The 20,350-nt window shown below is 39.2% G+C and overlaps 1 protein-coding gene and 1 long non-coding RNA gene across 7 annotated transcripts in view; one reads left to right on the top strand and one right to left on the bottom strand.

Moving 5' to 3' along the window:
* Positions 1 to 2,009: 2,009 nt before the first annotated feature.
* LOC134758585 (uncharacterized) lies at positions 2,010 to 7,859 on the top strand. Of its 2 annotated transcripts, XR_010133938.1 has the most exons (3): positions 2,010 to 3,706; positions 4,144 to 4,197; positions 4,306 to 7,859. It is a non-coding gene; the product is annotated as an uncharacterized lncRNA (long non-coding RNA). The 2 variants fall into 2 exon arrangements; XR_010133937.1 differs by having other exon boundaries at positions 4,144 to 7,859.
* CDC42SE2 (CDC42 small effector 2) overlaps positions 5,988 to 20,350 on the bottom strand; it is a 124,085-nt gene continuing 109,722 nt past the window's right edge. For 3 of the 5 annotated variants that reach the window (XM_063706750.1, XM_004042451.4, XM_055386552.2), the window contains 3 exons: positions 14,973 to 15,074; positions 9,520 to 9,635; positions 5,988 to 8,797 (listed from right to left, as the gene is read on the bottom strand). In XM_063706750.1, the coding sequence (XP_063562820.1) occupies positions 9,537 to 9,635; positions 14,973 to 15,074 (201 nt within the window). In that variant the 3' untranslated portion in view covers positions 5,988 to 8,797; positions 9,520 to 9,536. The remainder of the gene's footprint in view (positions 8,798 to 9,519; positions 9,636 to 14,972; positions 15,075 to 20,350) is intronic. The other 2 variants (XM_004042452.4, XM_055386554.2) reach the window with 1 other exon arrangement.

Below are 20,350 nucleotides of genomic sequence, written 5' to 3'. Positions count from 1 at the left end.
GTGATCCGCCCGCCTCGGCCTCCCAAAGTGCTGGGATTACAGGCGTGAGCCACCGCGCCCGGCCTGACTTGTTGTTTAGACATTCACTTGGTTGCCGCAGCTTCTTAGCTGGTTTCTAGAGTTTTTACAAGGTATTTTGGTCTGAATATTGTCTATACAGTGCTTCCATGGGGAAACGAGCCTGGAGCTTCCTAATCTGCCATCTTGCTGAACGTCACCCCCCTAATCTTTCTTGTTTAAAACATATTGTTATTTTGTTTTATATTACTGAATAAAATTAGTAGGATAAAGGGAGTGAAATCCAAATAGTATAGTATGGCATGAAATTAAAAGTCTCCTTATCCACTTCCCAAACCCCATTCCCACTTCCTAAGGATAACCACTTGTAGCCATTTGTCTTTTGAAGTCTTCTGAGGGTTACTTCCTTTAAATAACGTAAGTATACCTTCATTTCTTGATTCATCAACTTTGAATTGTGCAAATGATTTTATGCACCAAAAGATGGGGCTTGTAACAGAATCCTTGTCCTCCTTCCAGTTTTTGTTATATTTTTACATCTAAATATCTCATCTGTTACAACTTCAAATGATAATTTTAAACATAACATGTATAGAGAGTTCATGAGTTCTGAATATGTATATAAAGGAGATTGACAGTTATATTCCCCTCCATTCCTTTAACCCTACACCATCTTCTGAATTTTGTTTTCTAAAATTTACATTTTGTTCTGTGGCTATAGTATTTTATGCTTTCACTTAAAAGGTGTTTAAATATATTTATAATGCACTGTACAACAAGATATGTGATGAGCGCTAAATGAAATGCAATATTTGTCTCTAAAGTCATCCCTCTCAGATGACATTTCCTTTCTTAAATTTTACAGAACATATTTACTGAGTGCCTTCTGCATGGCCCATCCTGTTCTAGGCACTTGGAGTACACTCATTAATTGGTCAAAATCATGTTATATCTTTGGACCTGTTTTTGGTTTAGACAAACATATCTAGAATTGTCTTTCCTTTTTGTTTGTTGATGGTAAAATGTATGACACAGTTTGGATATTCGTCCCCACCCAAATCTCATGTTGAATTGTAATTCCCAAGGATGGAGGTGGGGCTTGATGGGAGGTGTTTGGGTCATGGGGGCAGATCCCTCATGGCTTGGTGCTGTCTTTGCAATAATGAGTTCTTGTGAGATCTGGTCATTTAAAAGTGTGTGGCACCCGACCAGGTGCGGTGGTCATGCCTGTAATCCCTGCACTTTGGGAGGCCGAGGCAGGTGGATCACCTGAGGTCAGGAGTTGGAGACCAGCCTGGCCAACATGGTGAAACCCCGTCTCTACTAAAAATACAAAAGTTAGCCAGGTGTGGTGGCACGTGCCTATAGTTCCAGCTATTCAGGTGCTGAGGCAGGAGAATCGTTTGAACTCAAGAAGCGGAGGTTGCAGTGAGCTGAGATCGCACCACTGCACTCCAGCCTGGGCAGCAGAGCAAGACTCCATCTCAAAAAAAAACAAAAGTGTGTGGCACCTCCCCCACAACTCTCTCTCTCGCTCATGCTCTGGCCATGTGATGCCCCAGAAGCTGAGCAGGTGCTAGCACCATGCTTCCTATAAAGCCTGCAGAAGCGTGAGGCAATTAAACCTCTTTTCTTTATAAATCACCCAGCCTTGGGTATTTCTTTATAGCAACGCAAGAAGGCCTAACACAATGTGTTAACTATATTACTAACATCTCAGCTTCAATGTCACTGTCTCAGCACGGTGATATTTTAAACTACAATTCCTCTCCTACATCCCCAGTTATTTATCCAGAGCACTTACCATTTTCTAATCTGTTACATAATTCACTTATTTATTTGGCTTAATGTCTTTCTGCATCCCCCCACTAGAACAAAAACTCTTGGAGGCTTAAGAAATTTGTTCACTGCTGTATCCTCAGTGTCTAAACAGTACCTGGGCACATAATGCTCGATAAAAAATGTTTTGAATGCATGTTATCTTCCTGCTATTGAATGGTATCCATTTACTCATGCTTCTTGTAAACAGTTGTTCTAAAAATCTCTCATTGTTTGTTCTAATTTGGATAGAATGCCTTCTAGGTTGGCTTCAGACCTAGAAATCCTGAGATTTAATTTTATTACTGGATTTGTTCTCTATTCTTGCAGAGTGTTTTCAGGATGGGTGTGTGGAAAGTAAAGCCATTCATTGCTAGTGTAATCATCTTTATTCTGCCATCTTACTTCATTGAGAGTATGGCTGTAGACAGAATTCTAGTTCAAAATAATGTCTTCTCCAAAGTCTGAGGGAAGTGCCCCCTTTTATTCCAGACCACAGTATTGCTGTTGAGAAATCTGGTAATCTTCAAAAGTTGAAGGGATAATCAGAGAAATAATATTTCCCAGAGCTGAATATGAGAGTCTTCAGAACAAAACGTCCTTGAGGGCTGTGAAGTGAGAAAGTATAAATGTAAAAACAAATTTTTTGAAATTTCAAGAGACTTTTTTTTTAATCTTTTTCCTCTGAAGAGCATTTTCCTTGCTTTCTTTTTGTAAAACTCCCATTAATCACAGATTGGACTGCCTGACCCTCTACTGTGTCCTTCACAGTAGAATGAATATTTCCTAGTTTCTTTTGTTGTTGTTGTTGAGACGGAGTGTCATCGTGTCGCCCAGGCTGGAGTGTAGTGGCACGATCTTGGCTCACTGCAACCTCCGCCTCCTGAGTTGAAGCGATTCTCCTGCCTCAGCCTCCTGAGTACCTGGGATTACAGATGTGCACCACCACGCCTGGCTAATTTTTGTATTTTTAGTAGAGATGGGGTTTCACCATGTTGGCCAGGCTGGTCTCGAACTCCTGACCTTGTGATTCGCCCACCTCGGCCTCCCAAAGTGCTGGGATGACAGGCGTGAACCACTGTGTCCGACCCTTAGATTCTTTTTTTAAAAGAGATAGGGTCTTGCTATGTTGCCCAGGATGGACCCAAGTCCTGGGCTCAAGTGATCCATCTGCCTCACCCTCCAAAGTAGCTGGGACTACAGACATGCGTCACCATGCCCAGCTGATACTTTTCTAAAATGTCTATCTGATCATACTAGTTTCCTATAGGAATATCAGATTGAAAAGAGGGAAGAAGGGACAAAGGACTGCTTGTTTCTGTTTCTGGTTTTAGGAGTAACAGATCCTTTTATGCTATTGGCTTAGATGGTCTGTGGCCTTAATTCCATTGTGCACAGATTGGATGTGGCTGCATTTAGAGAGGGACAGTCGAGTCCCTTATTAGGTACACTTACGCTGTACCTATCCAGAGAAAATCAGGTGAGCAAAACCTACATACACTTGTGAAAAATGATAATAGGACACAATGGACATTATGGACATTGGAAAGAGATTGAACTTAAAATTACCCCATTTGGAATCTGGGTGGTTTTGCCAAAAGACAGAAGCAGAGTGGTTTTTACCTCCTTTGCAGTATTTCTGAAAAGTAAAAAGTTTTTTGCAGAAACCCGGAAACAGCAGCTGAAATGTTTTACATACTCCCTAAGGAAGCAGCACCCAGCAGATGAAGCCCTGCGGGAGAGAGCACAGCAGCAGCGGAGGCTCTGGGGGAAGGCGCGGTGTCTAAGGCAAAGGACTCTGCCAGCTTACATATTTATTTGAAAGACACAGACAAAAAGGATGAATATGTTTATATAACTTAAAGCAATGGTAAGAAATAGGTAACTAGGTGAGGCTCTGAAGATTTTGAAAGAAGTGTGTTACTTGCTTGCTGCTCCTTTAAGGGAGAAAAACACAACAAAAAACATACCCATAAGCCTAGGAATTCTTTCTGGGCCCCCAAGGCAGGTTCTCAGCTGCATTTAACTGTCTAAAGCTACTGAACTCATGAGTTCTAGTGAGTTGTAAAAGCTCTAATGAACTCCATAGCTTGGATTTACAAAATAGAAAATCTGGGGGTTAGAATGAAGCACCGGCTTTACTTTTCTGCTAAGATTACCTTCTAATGAGATGAAAATCAGCTTTCTTCAATACCAAGATCACCATTCTTTGAGAACTTCCTTATAAGGTCCCAGATCAAACACTTGATCTTACTCAGGGAGTAACTGTTTTCTTTAGTAAATACAAAGATTTTTTTTTTCTTCTAGGCATCAAAGGCAAACCAGATACAACATTAAGATGATGGGCATTAAAAAGATGAGGTAGGGGTCAAAATGAGCCTAGAGGTTGCATATATCTACAATAAAGTTTTTTTTTCCTTCCTGCATAGATGGAGCAGCTCATTGAAAAACACTTTTATTTTTTCAAAGATTCAGGGTCTTGCTCTGTCACCCAGGCTGAAGTGCAGAGGCACCATCGTAACTCAAGCTCACTGTAACCTTGAACTCCTGGGCTCAAGGAATCCTGGGACAAGGTATCAAAGGCAAACCCTCATAGTCTGAGAAACATTATGAAAACCACAAGTTAAGGTGCTACAACATAAAAAGTCAGATGAAGATGAGTAATTTAATGGTTTCATTCTTATTGGACCATTCTAGATGGAGACAATAAGTAGAAGGTAAAAAGTTTCAATGACTTAAGTTTGCGTATAGTGTACTTTAAGCAGAGGGCACAGAATTTCCTTCGTCTTTTATCAGTTTTGTAGATGTTTGCGTCTTCATAAATATTAGCAATTTCTAGACTCTGATACTCTATTTTATAGATTTGTCTTTTTGTGGTTATGTGCCCCCCTCCTTCAACATTTTATGCATATCCTTTAAAAACATAAGCTCACAATGTAATTGCTCTTGGTCTACCAACATCAGTTTCTTCAGATACTTTTTCATAGTTGGGACTGTCAGAATTTTATTTTGCAAAGAACTTCATTTTAAGCCAATTTCTTTTTAGAATCTTTGGATATGGGATAAGGACAAAAGTTACCAGAAGTTTTGAAATAGTCTTTCCTAATATTTGTCTTTTCTGCTTTTAGAATGTTTTGTGGCAATTCTCATAAAACGAAACCTAACTCACCTATTCTCAGTATTCGACCAGCAAAACACCTCACTTACCTGTGCACATCATCTAATGCAACAAAGAGTCCCTAACAGGTTACATCTGGTGAGTATGCAGACATAGAGATCTTCTTTGTCTTAAAACAGGTTTTAGCTGTGGCACTGACATTTTGGACCAAATCAATCTTTGTTGTGGGGGCTGTCCTGTACATCACAGGATATTTAGCAGCATCCCTACTTTCCACTCCCCAGATCCTGTACCACCCCTTCCTCAAGCTGTGATAACCAAAACTGTCTCCTGACATTGCTCTAATGTTTCCATGGGGAGCAAAATCACTCCCTATGGGAACCAGTGTCATAAACCATTTTAGAGGCAAACTATAAACTAACTCCCCCAAACTGTGAGGGTGGAAATAGTCTATAACTTCCCAATACAGCAGCTGATCACTACATGACACTGCTAAGCACCTGAAATGTGGCTAAGTATGAGAATTCTTAATTTAATTTCATTTTAATTAAGTCCTACATATACTATAAGGACAAGATGCTTCATCATGGAAAGCTGTGTAGATATCTGATACCTCTGTTAAAAATCATGTGGTTGATTGATAGGCAATAAAAACTTACAGAAAGGGTTTCACCATGTTGTCCAAGCTGGTCTCAAACTATCCACCCACCTCCACCTCCAAAAGAGCTGGGATTACAGGTGTGAGTCACTGCACCAGGCATAAATGTTTTATTAGTCCTATTTCTATCCATTTAATCTTCATTCTGACTAGGTATTTGTTAAATTAAAAGGTGAACTGTGAAGTTAAAGATTACAATGATAGAAATTTAAATTCTCTTTTAAATCAAAAAGTTTTAAGTTGTTTTTTGCATGATAGGAATCATGACTGAAAATATAAGAATGCAAAAAAGGTGCTCTAACTGAATTCTGGTAAATAATTCCTTCCTTGAAAGAAAAGAAAAATAAACAAATTTAAAGGAAAGGCCAACCAGGATTGAAAGAAAACATTTATTGAATCAAAATCAATACTTTCTTTTTAATATCTACAAGCCAACACAGAACTCATTTTATTCAAGAAGGAACACAATGTACAAAAAAAGTATGCTTATATTATAAAAATATGTCAATTTTATCTTCTGGGTGCTTAGCAGAAGTCATTTTAAACAAAATCAAGGCAAACTTGTTCTCTATAATGAGTCTGCTATAATTTAACAACAAAGTGAAAGCTAATGTACTCACGAAGTATTTTTAAAGGCCCACTGATAATGCTGCACTGGAAATGCTAAACCCAATGTTAACTAAAGTCAACATTTCCGCTCTACGCTTACTGGCACCACTTCATGCCTACATCATGGGAAAGTACCTCTTTTACAGAATGCAGATCACTGCTAACAATCCACGTGACTAAGTCTTCAGTTTCCCTTGCTTAACATTTGTTAGCATATATTTCAGCAAAGATTAACAGTATAATGAATGTTGAGTAGTAAAATCCTATTTAATTAGCTTCAATTTAAAAATGAGATATGCTGCTATGGGGAACAAATGACCTCTTGAGATTTACAACCCCCTTTATAAATGTGGGAAAGCTGCCTCCCTAAAAAAAATTATGTCCAAGGTTAATACCGTATCTTTTTTTGTAGTTTTCTTATTTCTTGATTTTATTGGCACCTCCCAGGCACTTTGGCATGTGCTCCTGTATAAAGTGTAGTTACTGTGCCTGTAGAGTTAGTGGCAGCTGCAGAGTAGTTATAGGCTGACTGACAAGTCCACTTTTGGCTTACCATGGAGATCTGCTCCAATACATGCTGGTCGTTGGAGCAGCAAAAAAAAAAAAGCGATTTGGAAAAAGAATAAAATCATGAGTAAGGGAAAAGGATCACGGCTTCCCATATTGTTGTTCCAGGAGTTATATGACAAGTAGAAAAATTGTACTAATTTAAAGAGTCAGTCAAAATAGAAGTAGACTAAATAGCATGAGTGCTGATAATGCCAAGAAAATCCAATCTCTCTTCTAAAGAGCTTGCACACAGCAATGTCCCTGGCCAAGAAACTGACCGTGCCTGGCTGAGCAGAATGACAACAGTACTCAGGCAAATTCCACAATGCAACATCCACTTGGTGAATCAGTGACAATGGATGAATTCAACTTTAGAAGTTATTAAACAAACTGCAAAATGTCTACTCCAAAGATGCAAATGTTTTTCCTTGGCAGATCCTCTCTGTGCTTGGGATTGACACAAAGGCTCAAAACTGCAAAATACAAAGATCAAGTAATCTGGTGCCCCGCTGTACTGGGTAAATTAAATTTTAAAAAGTGGAGGAGAAATGCTTTCACATTTTACCTACATAAACCTAATGTTTGTTCAGCTGCCTGTTTTGCAAGAATCTTGGACTAAGGTAAATGAAGGCAGAAGATAAAGTGATCTCTGTTCCTTTATTCAAAGTTATTTAAAGTTTTTAATTAAGCCCCATTTGTTACGTGAAATGTTAATCCTACCAAATGTAGTTAGATAGGCTTGAATTGGACATAGGATTTAAACATTTTAATGAGAACACAAACCACTGACTCTGGCTTAACACCACACTCTAACAGAAAAGAAGAAACCTTTACAGAAATATTTGAAATATACAAAATTCGTGCAAGGACAAACATATTTTAGAACCTGAGCAAAGGCTTCGTACAGGTTGTTTTCACTGGCAATAATTCAGCCAGGTCGGTATGTATGTTGCTCTTGGCAACTGATGTGGCCCCTAAAATATGTAGAGCACAGAAAGGCCAGTGACTCTGGAGGTCTGCAGTTAGTAGTACAGGCCAGAAGTTCAAGAAACTGCTACTGGAAACAACTGGATACCATAACATTAAAAATACCATAACATTAAAAAGAAGTAAAAATAAAAGAATGAGTGCACAAAGAAACGAACAGCTAATAAGATGAAGATGCTCAGGATCGGACTGGAGGAGAGTATGACCACAACACTCAGATACATAACCACACCTGTAACCACACCTGTTTACAACCACAGGTCCTTGCTCTCAAAATAAATATATTGAACATTTACAACAGAATGAATGCCTTATGAATGCAAGCTTTTCTTTTATTGCAATTCTAATCAATCAAACAGACCAAAAGGTCATACTTCTAAAATAAGCTACAAGTAATCTTTTTCTATGAAAATGATGTGACTTGGTGCCACAGCTAAACTTTAATAGCAGCATCATCAGCCCATGGCAGCAAAGAAATGTTAATTTCTGGCATCCCATGGGCTCTTACCGAAGCAACAACTTCATAAAGCATGCAGATATCTATTCTGCTGAAGTTTCAAACAAACAAATAAAAATGATCATTGTGCTTGTGGGTCTCATACCTTCCAAAATATACATAAATGATGGCAAATTAACAAATAATAGCAGGTCCTTGCTTTCCAATAAAATCGTAAGGCAGGGGGTCGGCAGTGAAAAGAAAAATGTTTAAAATAGAAAAAAAAACTGCAAAATGGCGTTAGCATTCACAAAAAAGATCATGCGAAGATCAGATCCATACTGATTAAACATTGAAAATTCAGTGACAATCCAAAGAACTCTGTCCATGAGTCCAAAGGCATGCATGCCAGCTGAAGGAAATGCAGGATTCGTCTGACAGTATCTTCTTCAGAGCAGAACAGTAACATCTCACTGGAATAATCACGACAGGGTGGACAAGGTGCCATCACACTTCTTTTTTGTAATTCAAAATAAAAGCAATCACAGGACAAAAAAAAATTACAGAATAGTGGACAGAGAAAATATAGAAATTCACAATAACCCTATAAAACAAAAAAAAACTTGAAATTATTTCTACATTTTCAGGGTTTATCCTTTTTCAAAGTAGTCTTTTTAATTAATTTGAAAAGTTTATAAACAATGAAGTCTTAACTGTAAAATTACTACCCAAGAGATTATCTTTAGTATCAGTACTTTTTTGAGACAGGGTCTTGCTCTGTCACCCAGGCTGGAGCGCAGTGGCGCATTCTCAGCTGACTGCAACCCCTGCCTCCCAGGTTCAAGCAATTCTCGTGCCTCAGCCTCCTGAGTAGCTGCGATTACAGGCATGCGCCACCATGCCCAGCTAATTTTTGTATTTTTAGTAGAGATGGGGTTTCACCATGTTGGCCAGGCTAGTCTCCAATTCCTGGCCTCAGGTGATCAGCCCACCTAGGCCTTCCAAAGTGCTGGGATTACAGGTGTGAGCCACCATGCTCGGCCTCAATACTCAAAATAATGATTTCACTCTTGTTTAAAGGACACATAAGAAGCATCTTGTCATCAGAATCCTCTCCAACCAGATGTTTTAAAGTATTTAAAGTTCTTAATAAGGAAAAGAACCTAAAACTTACATTCCAAGTGCAGAAACTACACTTAGCTGAGTAATTTTGCCTTTCCCAATAAGTTCACCATTAAAAAATTATATATATATATACATATATTTACTATTATTGGCCTGGCCATGTCTGGCCTTCAGGTCCAGACCCCAGCTCTGAGTACTCACTAGAGAAAGGACCAGGGCTATCCCGCCTTCGTATCCACGAGCTGCATCTGGACATTGGCAGGCATTCCACCTCCATAACCTCCCTTGGACTGCATTTGGTTCTGAATGGAGCTAACCTAAAACAAGACAAAAATACAACAAAACAAAATGGAAGTCAGGAAGTAGGTCCGGTTCAACTAATTAATTCTTTTCCCAGAATTTTATTTGGGCTGCTTTTTTCAGAAGGGTACTTTTATAGACAAAAAATTTTTTATAGACAAACAATTTTCTAGTTATAAGGACAAACAGGGAGGCTAGCAACTGAAACATTTTTTGCAAAAACCCCTATTTTCTCTATTTCCAAATTACAAAAGTCAGTTTTGTAATTCACAAGGCACTTGGTAACATTTGAAAAATGGTCAAAAATATATAGATCAACTCCACTTTCTTTTTTTTTAAGACAGTCTTGCTCTGTTGCCCAGGCTGGAGTGCAGTGGCGTCATCTCAGCTCACTGCAACCTCCACCTCCCAGGTTCAAATGATTCTCCTGCCTCAGCCTCCCTCAGCCTCCCTAGTAGCTGGGATTACAGGCACACATCACCACGCTCAGCTAGTTTTTCTATTTTTAGGTTTCACCATGTTGGCCAGGCTGGTCTTGAACTCCTGACCTCAAGTGATCCGACTGCCTCGGCCTCCCAAAGTGCTGCGATTACAGGCATGAGCCACCGCACCCGGCCGATCAACTCCACTTTGTTTCTCAACCTCAAGTATCTTAATTTACAGATATCTCACATATATAATCACCTCAATTACTTAGTAAAGAATCAAAACCAAGAAAATAAGCATGAATAAAATTGGACCAACCAAAGATAAATCTTAAAAGTCTGTGTCATAAAATGTACCATGTTAATATAGCCTGATAAAGTAAAAAAGAATCAAAGAATCCAAAGACAGATATAGTCCCAGTTTATTTATTAATATTGTAACTGGGTAAACTATTTATCCTCTCTGAGTATCAGGCTTCTTATCTGTAAAAGGGTTAAGATGGTAATCTCTCCCGACCACATTGCAGGGCTGTTTCCTGATAGAGTGCAAGATATATGAAAGTTGGGATATATTCTTTTTGCTGAAACAAAGGCACATAAAGTCATTTGCAAACTGTGAAGTACTTTTAGCATATCATTATTATTCCAGTCTTAGTTCATATAAATTAGAAGCAGTCTGGAAGCAGAGAATTGGAGAGTCAGGCTAGACTGCTAGAAGAAGGAACACAAGCAATATGATTTTGGAGGTGATGGCCTAACTAGTGGAGAGAGAGCACTAGCAATGTGGTCGAGTATTTCATGGAATCAGCTCAAAGGGCCCTGCACACTTCCACAATTTGGAGGGAACCGGGGCATCATCTATTTATCAGTCACCTGCTTATCAAATACTTACTGAGCACCTACTGTAACATAAGGCATGAAGGGTGAGGTGCTTTCCACTGGTGATTCTGAGTCAATATATTTAAAGTAAGACTTGTCTAACTCATTTTTTGAGTAAGTCAGTTTTCAATATATACTGTAATAGAACATAATGGCAAAACAGAAAATGCATAGCTTATTTAGATCAAGAGAGTCTAAATGAGAAAATTTGTTTTGCTCTTAAATGGGGACATTTTTACTAACCTGGAAATTTACTTACATGGAACATCTTATTCGTATGACATCACATTATAAGGTATTGCTATAATAGTCAGATTAATAAAATGACTACCTTCAGGTAAGAGTGTAAGAAGAAATCTATATTTTTGTTTGTTATTTAAACATAAACTTGCTCAGTTAACGCAGTGTGAAGAGGCTAGGGCCTGTCATATGATACCAGTTCAAATTCGTCATCTGCCCCTTTATGGTAACTAACATTAAGTTATGTGGCACAAACCTGATACCAAGTAATTTTCCACTTAACATGGCATGTTAGCTTTTATAGATATTTTCGGCCTGTCTTAAAAAACATCTTTATGACCAGGTACAGTGGCTCACAGCTGTAATCCCAACACTATGGGAGTTCGAAGTAGGCAGATAACTTGAGCCCAGGAGTTTGAGACCAGCCTGGAAAACATAGCGAAACCCCATCTCTACAAAAAAAATACAAAAACTAGCTGGGCATGGTGGTGCAGGCCTGTAGTCCCAGCTACTGGGGGAGGCTGAGGCAGGATGATCGATTGAGCCTAGGCAGTCAAGGCTGCAGTGAGCACTCCAGCCTGGGCAACAGAATGAGACTCTGCATCAAAAAAGCCCAAAACCAACCAAACAAAAAATATTTGTTTTTACACTGTGCATTCAATAATGCCATGCAGATTCTAAGAAAAAAAAAGTATTTTTTCTCCAAAAGTCAATTCTTCAATGTAAAAGATTTGGTTTATCTTAAGTAACCTTTATTAAGTAACTTTAATAAGTAATCTTTCAGTGTTGAGACAATGTATTATTGTGGCTGTGAATATACAATATTTTAACGCAAGGTTGTATTACTGAACGGGTAACAGAAATCTTTTCTGGAAAGAGGGTAGTAGAAAAGAAAGTCTTTTACACTAAGTAAAGGTAGAATAATAATATATTTAGAAGAAAAAAGAAATGACAAGTCATCTAACCATTCAATAATATAGTTTAGGCAAGCCTGTTTCATATGCGTCAAGCCACATTCCTAATACTAGCTGCTCAGTTCTTTTATTTGAATAAACAGCATGTCTATTTATGGTTTTTTCTTATTTATTATTGCATTGCATAGGAGAACATAATTTTTCTCACAGAGTCAGGCTCATCAAATCAGTACTATCAATGATACTTTCAAGAAAAGTTACTCAGCCAGGCGTGGTGGCTCATGGCTGTAATCCCAACACTTTGGGAGGCCGAGGTGGGTGGATCACCGGAGGTCCGGAGTTTGAGACCAGCCTGGCCAACATGGTGAAACCCCGCTCTACTAAAAATACAAAAAATTAGCCAGGCATGGTGGTGCATGCCTGTAATCCCAGTTACTCAGGAGGCTGAGACAGGATTGCTTGAACCTAGGAGGCAGACGTTGCAGTGAGCTGAGATCGCACCACTGCACTCCAGCCTGGGTGACAGAGCAAGACTCTGTCTCAAAAAAAAAGTTACTAATTGAACAACACCGTTCCTAGCAGCAAGAACACAGTGCTCTGTGACGGTGGGATGGATGCTGAATATTGCTTTAGAGATAGCAAGCTCAAATACGAAATAACTATAGAACACATTTGGGAAGCACATTTAGCTCTAAAGGGCTGAAATACTTCATAAAAAGTCCACTTCAGTAGCAGAGAAGGCTGCCTGGAGACAGCAAGGTAGAAACTCTACCACAGCTAAAGTCCCATCTCGATCCTGCATCTAAGATTAAGAGGCAGGTGTGCAAGCCCTGCAAAGTACAGTCCTGAAGTTCTCCCTAAACTATGAGAAGCAAAAAAATAGTATGCCAATGATAGGTTTTTCATTCAGGGAGGAATCTTAAAGGAAATTCCGAAATGTACATAAGACTTTAAATGCCACGAACTAAAATTTAATTCCTCCTATACGGTTGGATTTATTTTTTTGAGACGGGGTTTCACTCTGTCACCCAGGCTGGAGTTCAGAGGCATGATCTCAGCTCACTGCAACCTCCCCCCTCCCAGGTTCAAGCAGTCCTCCCCGCTCAGCCTCCCAAACAGCTGGAACCACAGGTGCACATTACTTCACTCAGCTAATTTTTTTGTATTTTTGGTAGAGACAGGGTTTCACTACAGGCTGGTCTTGAACTCCTGATCTCAGATGATCCACCTGCCTCAGCCTCCCAAAGTACTGGGATTACAGGCGTGAGCCACCGTGCCTGGCCTTATAGTTGGATTTTTTAAACATCTGAGGTGGCAGAGACAACATCTGTTGATGAGAGAGAAATTAAAATTCATCATATATAACAAATTTGAAACTACCCATTCTCTTTATTATAGTAACCATATTAATAAAAGTAATAGGGCCTCATTTAGTCTTTTCACTCTGTGTTGATGCAGGAAACAAAGCTACTGACTATTTTGACAGCAACATGATACCTCTTGCATTTCCACAAAGCAGTCAAGTGAAACAAAGTACTTTTCCTACGGATTTAAAACAAACAAGCTGTTTCCTTTCTGGGAAGGTTCAAATGTCATTCCTTTGCTTACCTAGTAACTGCAGTGACAAACGTCGTTGCTGTATCCAGGATACCCATCTACCTATTTTTAAAGTCCCTGTTAAGTCTTTTGTTAATGCTGTCTAGTAAGTTGGTATACAGTGGATCATAATTTTATGTTTATAAAATCCTTTCTGGTTTTGAACACTTTAGGGATCATTTATACTTGTTTAGGCATGGGGAAAAGAGTCAGTCTGTTGAAACTCAGTGGCCTGCTTTAAGGCAAATGTGAGGAACAACTCTGATAAGAACCCGCATTTGGTGCTGCTTCTATTATAATGCATTCTGGTTTTCTCTTCAACAAAAATTAAGGACTAAAAGGTCAGCTGAGAAGATCTAAAGCCTATTCTGAAACTCACTGAAACCTCTATTAAAAGACAGCGAATAAATCTTATTTCTGGTTCTTCACATCCTACTGGCAAATGTGACAAATTTTTACTGCCTTGCCCTAAAGGGATATGTGAAAATTCTAATCCTATGCTTAGTGCATGAGAACTTAGAGTAAATCACCAACATTCTAATATTACCAGGTAAAGATGAATAGTTTATAACAGGGGTCCCAAAACCAGAAGTGGCCTGTTAGGAACTGGGCTGCACAACAGGAGGTGAGCAGCTGCAAGTGAGCATCACCGCCTGAGCTCTGCCTCCTGTCACATCAGTGATGGCATGGGATTCTCATAGGAGCACAAACCCTATTGTGAACTGCACATGCAAGGATTTGGTGGTGGACTCCTTATGAGAATCTAATGCCTGATGAACTGAAGTAGAACAGTTTCATCCCAAAACCATTTCCCCCATGGAAAAACTGTCTTGCACGAAACTGGTCCCTGGTGCCAAAAAGGTTGGAGACCACTGGTTTATAAAGTAAAGCAGTAAAAATGTGTGCAAAAGGCAACTAACTGAACTTAAAAGAACAAAAAGAGATTATTATTAAAAAGGCTGATATCCAAGTCTCTTTGGTGGGAGCAAGAGAATCAATAGGATATTAACCTCCATTCTGAACTCAAATCCTTTCAAGTTTCGAAGTATTTATTCGGGACAAAGGCAGCTATGAAGAGTTGCGTACAAGAAACAGAAACAAATACATAATCCAGGAAATTCAAAGAGATTAATTTTTCATCAGTAGTTTGCTTCTCTCTTCTATGCTCATATTATGTATTTACATTCACTGTATACAAATTCATTTAGCATAATGCTATTAAAAATGTTTGTGCCTATCACACAGGTTTCATATGACTATGCCCCAATGCCCTACCTGCATGTCCCACCAACATACTTACTGAATTCATTCCACTGAACAGGTCTCCTGATCCAACATGAGCTGTATGCACAAAGTTTGTGGGCTCTCCAATCATACTTCTGTCAATCCGCCGTCGCCTTTTCTAAAATATAGGGAACAATGTGTTGAGAAAGTGATCTTATGAGCAACTTATTCTGATGGATTTTTATACTATGACTGTTTAATAAATTTGCCAAGAACACAAAAATGCCTAGCTCTTAGACTGCCACAATTACTTCTTATGATGAAATCCCCAAGAGAAATATATGCACAAAAATGATTAGTAAAGCAAAATAACAGGTTATTATTTAGAGCTTAATAGATTATTTGGTCTAGCTTTGGTCATCCACATATTTGTATAATAACTGCTTAAGTTTTATTCTTTTTAAAAAACGAGACAAATGTAAAATTACCCTCGTCACTATTATTGTTGGCAAAGAACACAGTGGTTTGAATACACTGTCTGATTTTAAACATTACTTTCTGGCTTTCATCATTAACAGATGTATTATATTTTGATGGTTATTATTCAGATTATACCCAATTACCTTTCTATGCTAAAATGAATCTGTCATTTCAGCTGGAGGGGGTGGAGGTGGGAGGGTGAGAGGGTGACAGATTTGGTCCTAGTCCATTCAGTCTTCTCTGGTCTGTTCTAGCTGGGAACTAAACCTGTTGACTAACTAGGCTGGGTCTTACTGACTCTTCTTAATTTTTTTTTTTTTTTTTTTTTTTGAGATGGAGTCTTGCTATGTTACCCAGGCTGGTCTTTAACTGGGCTCAAGCAATCCTCGCACCTCAGCTCCCAAGTAGCTGGGATTACAGGCACGCACCACTACGCCTGGCTGTCTCTTCCTAATTTTTGAAAAGCACTTCTCATGGGGTGCTGAGCCCCATTTTCCAGTAACTTTAGCCACCAGCTGGTGTCCCTGTTCTGACCAATATGCTCATCTACCCCTTAGAGATATTTCCTTACTGTACTGCTGTGTTTCACTGATTATCTAAGAGTTTTCCAGATATGAAGATTATCTTAGATCTGTCCTGTTTTCCATGACCCCTTAGATATGATAATGTTATTGGGAGAGACCACTGGCCACGTTGGGTTAGTGTCCTACTATGGGGCTCTGCTTATCCCAGTTTACTGTCAATAGTATACTTCTCCTGAAATTGCAGCTTCCCTCAAAACCAAGCAGAGTTATAAACTTGTTGGATTAGCTGCCTTTGAACATAACACTTTTATGTCCTTATCTACTGAAATGCTGGCATGATCCTGATAAACCCTAAAATTTTATCAAGAGAGTCCCATATGACAGCTCCTCAGGGTGAAAACATGACTTTCTACAAAACCACAAAAGTGGCGAGCCCATGCATATATTTTAGAAGTCCATATACATTGTTTTACTGTCCTCTCGTTTATATTGTCATAGATAGAAACAACAACCACAAAAAACCCTGACGCTTTTCCTTTGAAATATTTATGTTATTCATCCTTAGAATTCAGCAATGACATTAGACCATCTCCAAGTCTGTTGGGTTTTCCTTCCAGTAATTCTGCGTGGCACACGGTTATCTGAACACAGGTTTTCTGTATCTTAGAAAAGTTTTACTCTATTAGTTCCTTGAGAATTGTTCCACGTGTTCATTTTGCTATTTCTGGAGTTCCTGCCTATGTGGACATTTGAACATGTGTGTGTCTATAATCTTCCAAGTTTCTTATATTTTCATCCTTTATTTCTCTTTATAATTTCACTGCATTGAAAAGTAACTCTACTTTATCCTCTTCAGAGGTCCACGCTAGATAGTAAATATTATAACCTTGCAGGCCAAATACAATCTCCACTGTAGCTTTGACTCAACTAACTCTGCTATTGTAGCATGAAAGCAGCTGCAGAGCACATGAAATTAAATGAGTGTAGCTGTGTTATGGTAAAAATTTATTTACAAAAACAGGTGACAGGCTAGATTTAGCCTGTAAAAGTAGTAGTCTGCTGACCCCAGCTCTAGATTTTTTCAGTAGTAGCCACATAATTTCATTTTTTCCATTATGGTTATTTTTCAGAGGCTGTTATGACATGTCATTGCAACATTTTTTAATCTCTGAAAAAGTTGTATTATAGTTTTTCACTCTTTTCCCTAAAAACACTTAACTATATAAATTATAAGTCTGTAACACTAGGGAACAAAGTACTCTCATTTCTTTATTTGAACAACTTTAGTTTTACTTCAAGCCTTTTTTTGAAAGTTGGTAAGAAACTGTCTTTTGGGGCCCTGTTCCACAGAATCATAAAACTTGCAGGTTAAAATGGTATCATAAAGTCAAAAGAGGCTTTTGTCTATGTGTTTTAATTTTTCTATTTCCTAGCACAATGCACTGGTTTCCTGCTATCTTTTTCTCGCATACTGCTCCCTCCGATGATCTTAGAGGTGCCTCATACAAAGACTCCCTGCCCCTAAAGGCAGACTTGACACCCACAACCATCCTTTGATCTGGAGTGCTGCATGCCAGCAATGCACTGGTCTTTTCCTCTGTTCCCCATCTTTTTCACAGACTCAGTTTGTCTATTTCCAACCACCCCATTCAACATACTTCTCTTCATACTATTTTTGTTTGGAATGATAAAGCATAATTCTATAAATTAGCCTTAAACAATGCTAACTTATCTTTTTTAGGAATAAAGTAGGGAAAAAAGATGTTAACCGTTTTGTGCCTTTTTCTCTTCTTAATAATATATTATTACATTTCCACTAAATTTCCTTATTAGGAAGCTATTTGTCTGGGCAGGTCCAGAAATGTAATCTTTACCATCACAGGATACGAATTTTCTCAGCATGTGGGCAGGACAAATGATTGGGATTTCTTCCCCAGTGAGCCACTTAACTGACAGGTAGAGAGGGAAGCTTCTAGGTTCTTGTCACAGTTCCACAGGACAGTGGCATCTGCAGGACACCAGACTCTTCCCCAGGCGTTTGCAGTAAACATGTCAAGATAACTGCTTCTGATATGCAGAGAGAGCCACTTGGCTCTCTCAAGCAGGGGAGGAGGTGGTACCAGAGAATACTTCCTGACCTACTTCCAGACCACTAGGAGGAGTCTTGATCAACCCTTGTCCTGTGAACCTGCAGAAGCAACTCCTAACAAACAGTTCTCATTCTGCATCATTTCCTCTAGAAGGGTGTGTTTAGAGCTTGCCAAAAGGCTCCACTTGGTCTATACCTACATATTAAGTGATTTATTCTGTTGAGTTACTGCAGGACTGTGGTGGGGGAGAACAGAAACCATAGTGTGCTCAGGCCACCACCCATCTCACCCAAAAAGAATGAATAGATATGCTTGTGAAAGAAGGGTATTAACACATACTCACAAACAATAATTCAGCAAACATCATGATTACTGAGAATATTCAAAAGCTGATAACAAAACTAGTTCCCAAGAAGCTACTCTGACACTGAAAAGCAAAGGATGGGAAGACTTCAGCTTACTTCTATCATACTGTGTTATTAGATAACTAATATATATGAATGTGAAAATAGTATTTTTCAGCTTGAACTATACTGAGCCCCTGGGAGTTACACCTTAGTATTGGAAGGTTTCTTCATGGCATCTAATCTAACAGTTTGTGAGATATGAAAGAATCTTTCAGTCCTTCGCTCCCCAAGGCTGAGGGAACTCAGCTGTCCAGAAACTGAAAGGAGCAACTGTGTTGTGCAAGCATAGTAAAGGTAAACACCTAAGATGAAAATAGTAAGATAAGCAAGAACCAGATCACATAGGCTTTGTAAAGGACTGAAGTGTGTGATCCTCCCAAGAACAATGGGAAATAATTGAAAGTGTTTTAAAGCAGAGGAATAACATGATTAAATAGCTTGAGAAGACTATTCCACAATAGCTGTAGGTGGAAAACACGTCAGAAGAGGTCAAAATAAGTTATTAATGTTGGTGAAAAGGGATTATGTGGATTCAACTAATAACACAGATAGAAGTGGATAGATTCAAGAAGTAGTCAGTGGATAAAATCAACAGCATTTGGGCCGGATGCGGTGGCTCACGCCTGTAATCCCAGCACTTTGGGAGGCCGAGGCGGGTGGATCACCTGAGGTCAAGAGTTCGAGACCAGCCTGGCCAACACGGTGAAACCCCGTCTCTACCAAAAATACAAAAATTAGCCAGGCGTGGTACCGGGTGCCTTAGTCCCAGCTACTTGGGAGGCAGAGACAGGAGAATCGTTTGAACCCAGGAGGCGGAGGTTGCAGTGAGCCGAGATCGAGCCATTGCACTCAAGCCTGGGGGACAAGAGCGAGACTTCTCTCAAAAAAACAAAAACAAAACAAAACAAAAAACCAGCACTTGGTTGCAGGCTGGATTTGGTAACTGAGTGAGAGGGAGGAGTTAAGAAATATGCACAGACTTCAGATTTCAGCAGAGTGTGTGCAATTCACTGGGTTCTGAAAGAATCCAAACTGGAGATAAGAGACTGAGAATCACCAGCATTAACAAAGCCAAGTTAATGAGATTTCCTACACAAACTAAATTTCTGTGGTTGGGCAGAGAAGAAGCCATCAAAGAAGGCCAAAAAGAAACAGCCTGAAAGTCAGTAGGAAAATCAGCAGTGTGTACAAGTGTCAAGAGGGAGCAGAGCTGAAAGGTGGTGAGAGGTCAATTAAAGACAAATACGTGCACTGGATTCAGCAATATCAAGTCGATGGGCACCTTAGTGAGTGCTATGTCAGTGGAGTAATAGGAGGAGAAGACACGCTGCAGGGGACTGAGGTGGGTCTAAGAAGTGGAAAATGGAGAAAGAGAACAGAGACAACTCTGGAGAAAAGTCTGGCCTTCTGGACAGGAAGAAGACAGGTCAGTGGCTGAAAGGAGAAAAGGAGATGAGAACAGATTGAATTTTTCCCCTGTAAGATGGCAGAGAATTCATTATGCTCAATTTCTAATGGGAAAGATCCAGTAAAAGAGGTAAAGAAAAAGAAGGAAAAAGAAAATGGATTGTCAACCTTACAAGGTTCCTGAGAAGGCAGGAAAGGTGGATCCAGACACAGGTGGAAGTGTTCTTTACACTCTTTCCTACAACACTCTATCAAAAACCTGGATTTAAATATAAATAAATATTCTAAACTATAAAAATGCAATATTTTAAGGCACAATGTGGACATTTAAAGAATGGCACACTTGTTTGGGGTACTGTATAATAGTCACGGGTGTCTGGGCATGGTGACTCATGCCTATAATCCCAGCACTTCGGGAGACTGAGGCAGGTGGATCACTTGAGGTCAGGAGTTCAAGACCAGCCTGGCCAACATGGCGAAACCCTGTCTCCACTAAAAATACAAAAATTAGCCAGGCCATAAGAATGATCAAATGGACTTTGGGGA

Source organism: Gorilla gorilla, chromosome 4 (assembly GCF_029281585.2).
Source record: "Gorilla gorilla gorilla isolate KB3781 chromosome 4, NHGRI_mGorGor1-v2.1_pri, whole genome shotgun sequence".
Lineage (NCBI taxonomy): Eukaryota > Metazoa > Chordata > Mammalia > Primates > Hominidae > Gorilla > Gorilla gorilla.
Note: the sequence above shows the minus strand (reverse complement) of the source record. Positions and strands in the feature narration are given on the sequence as shown.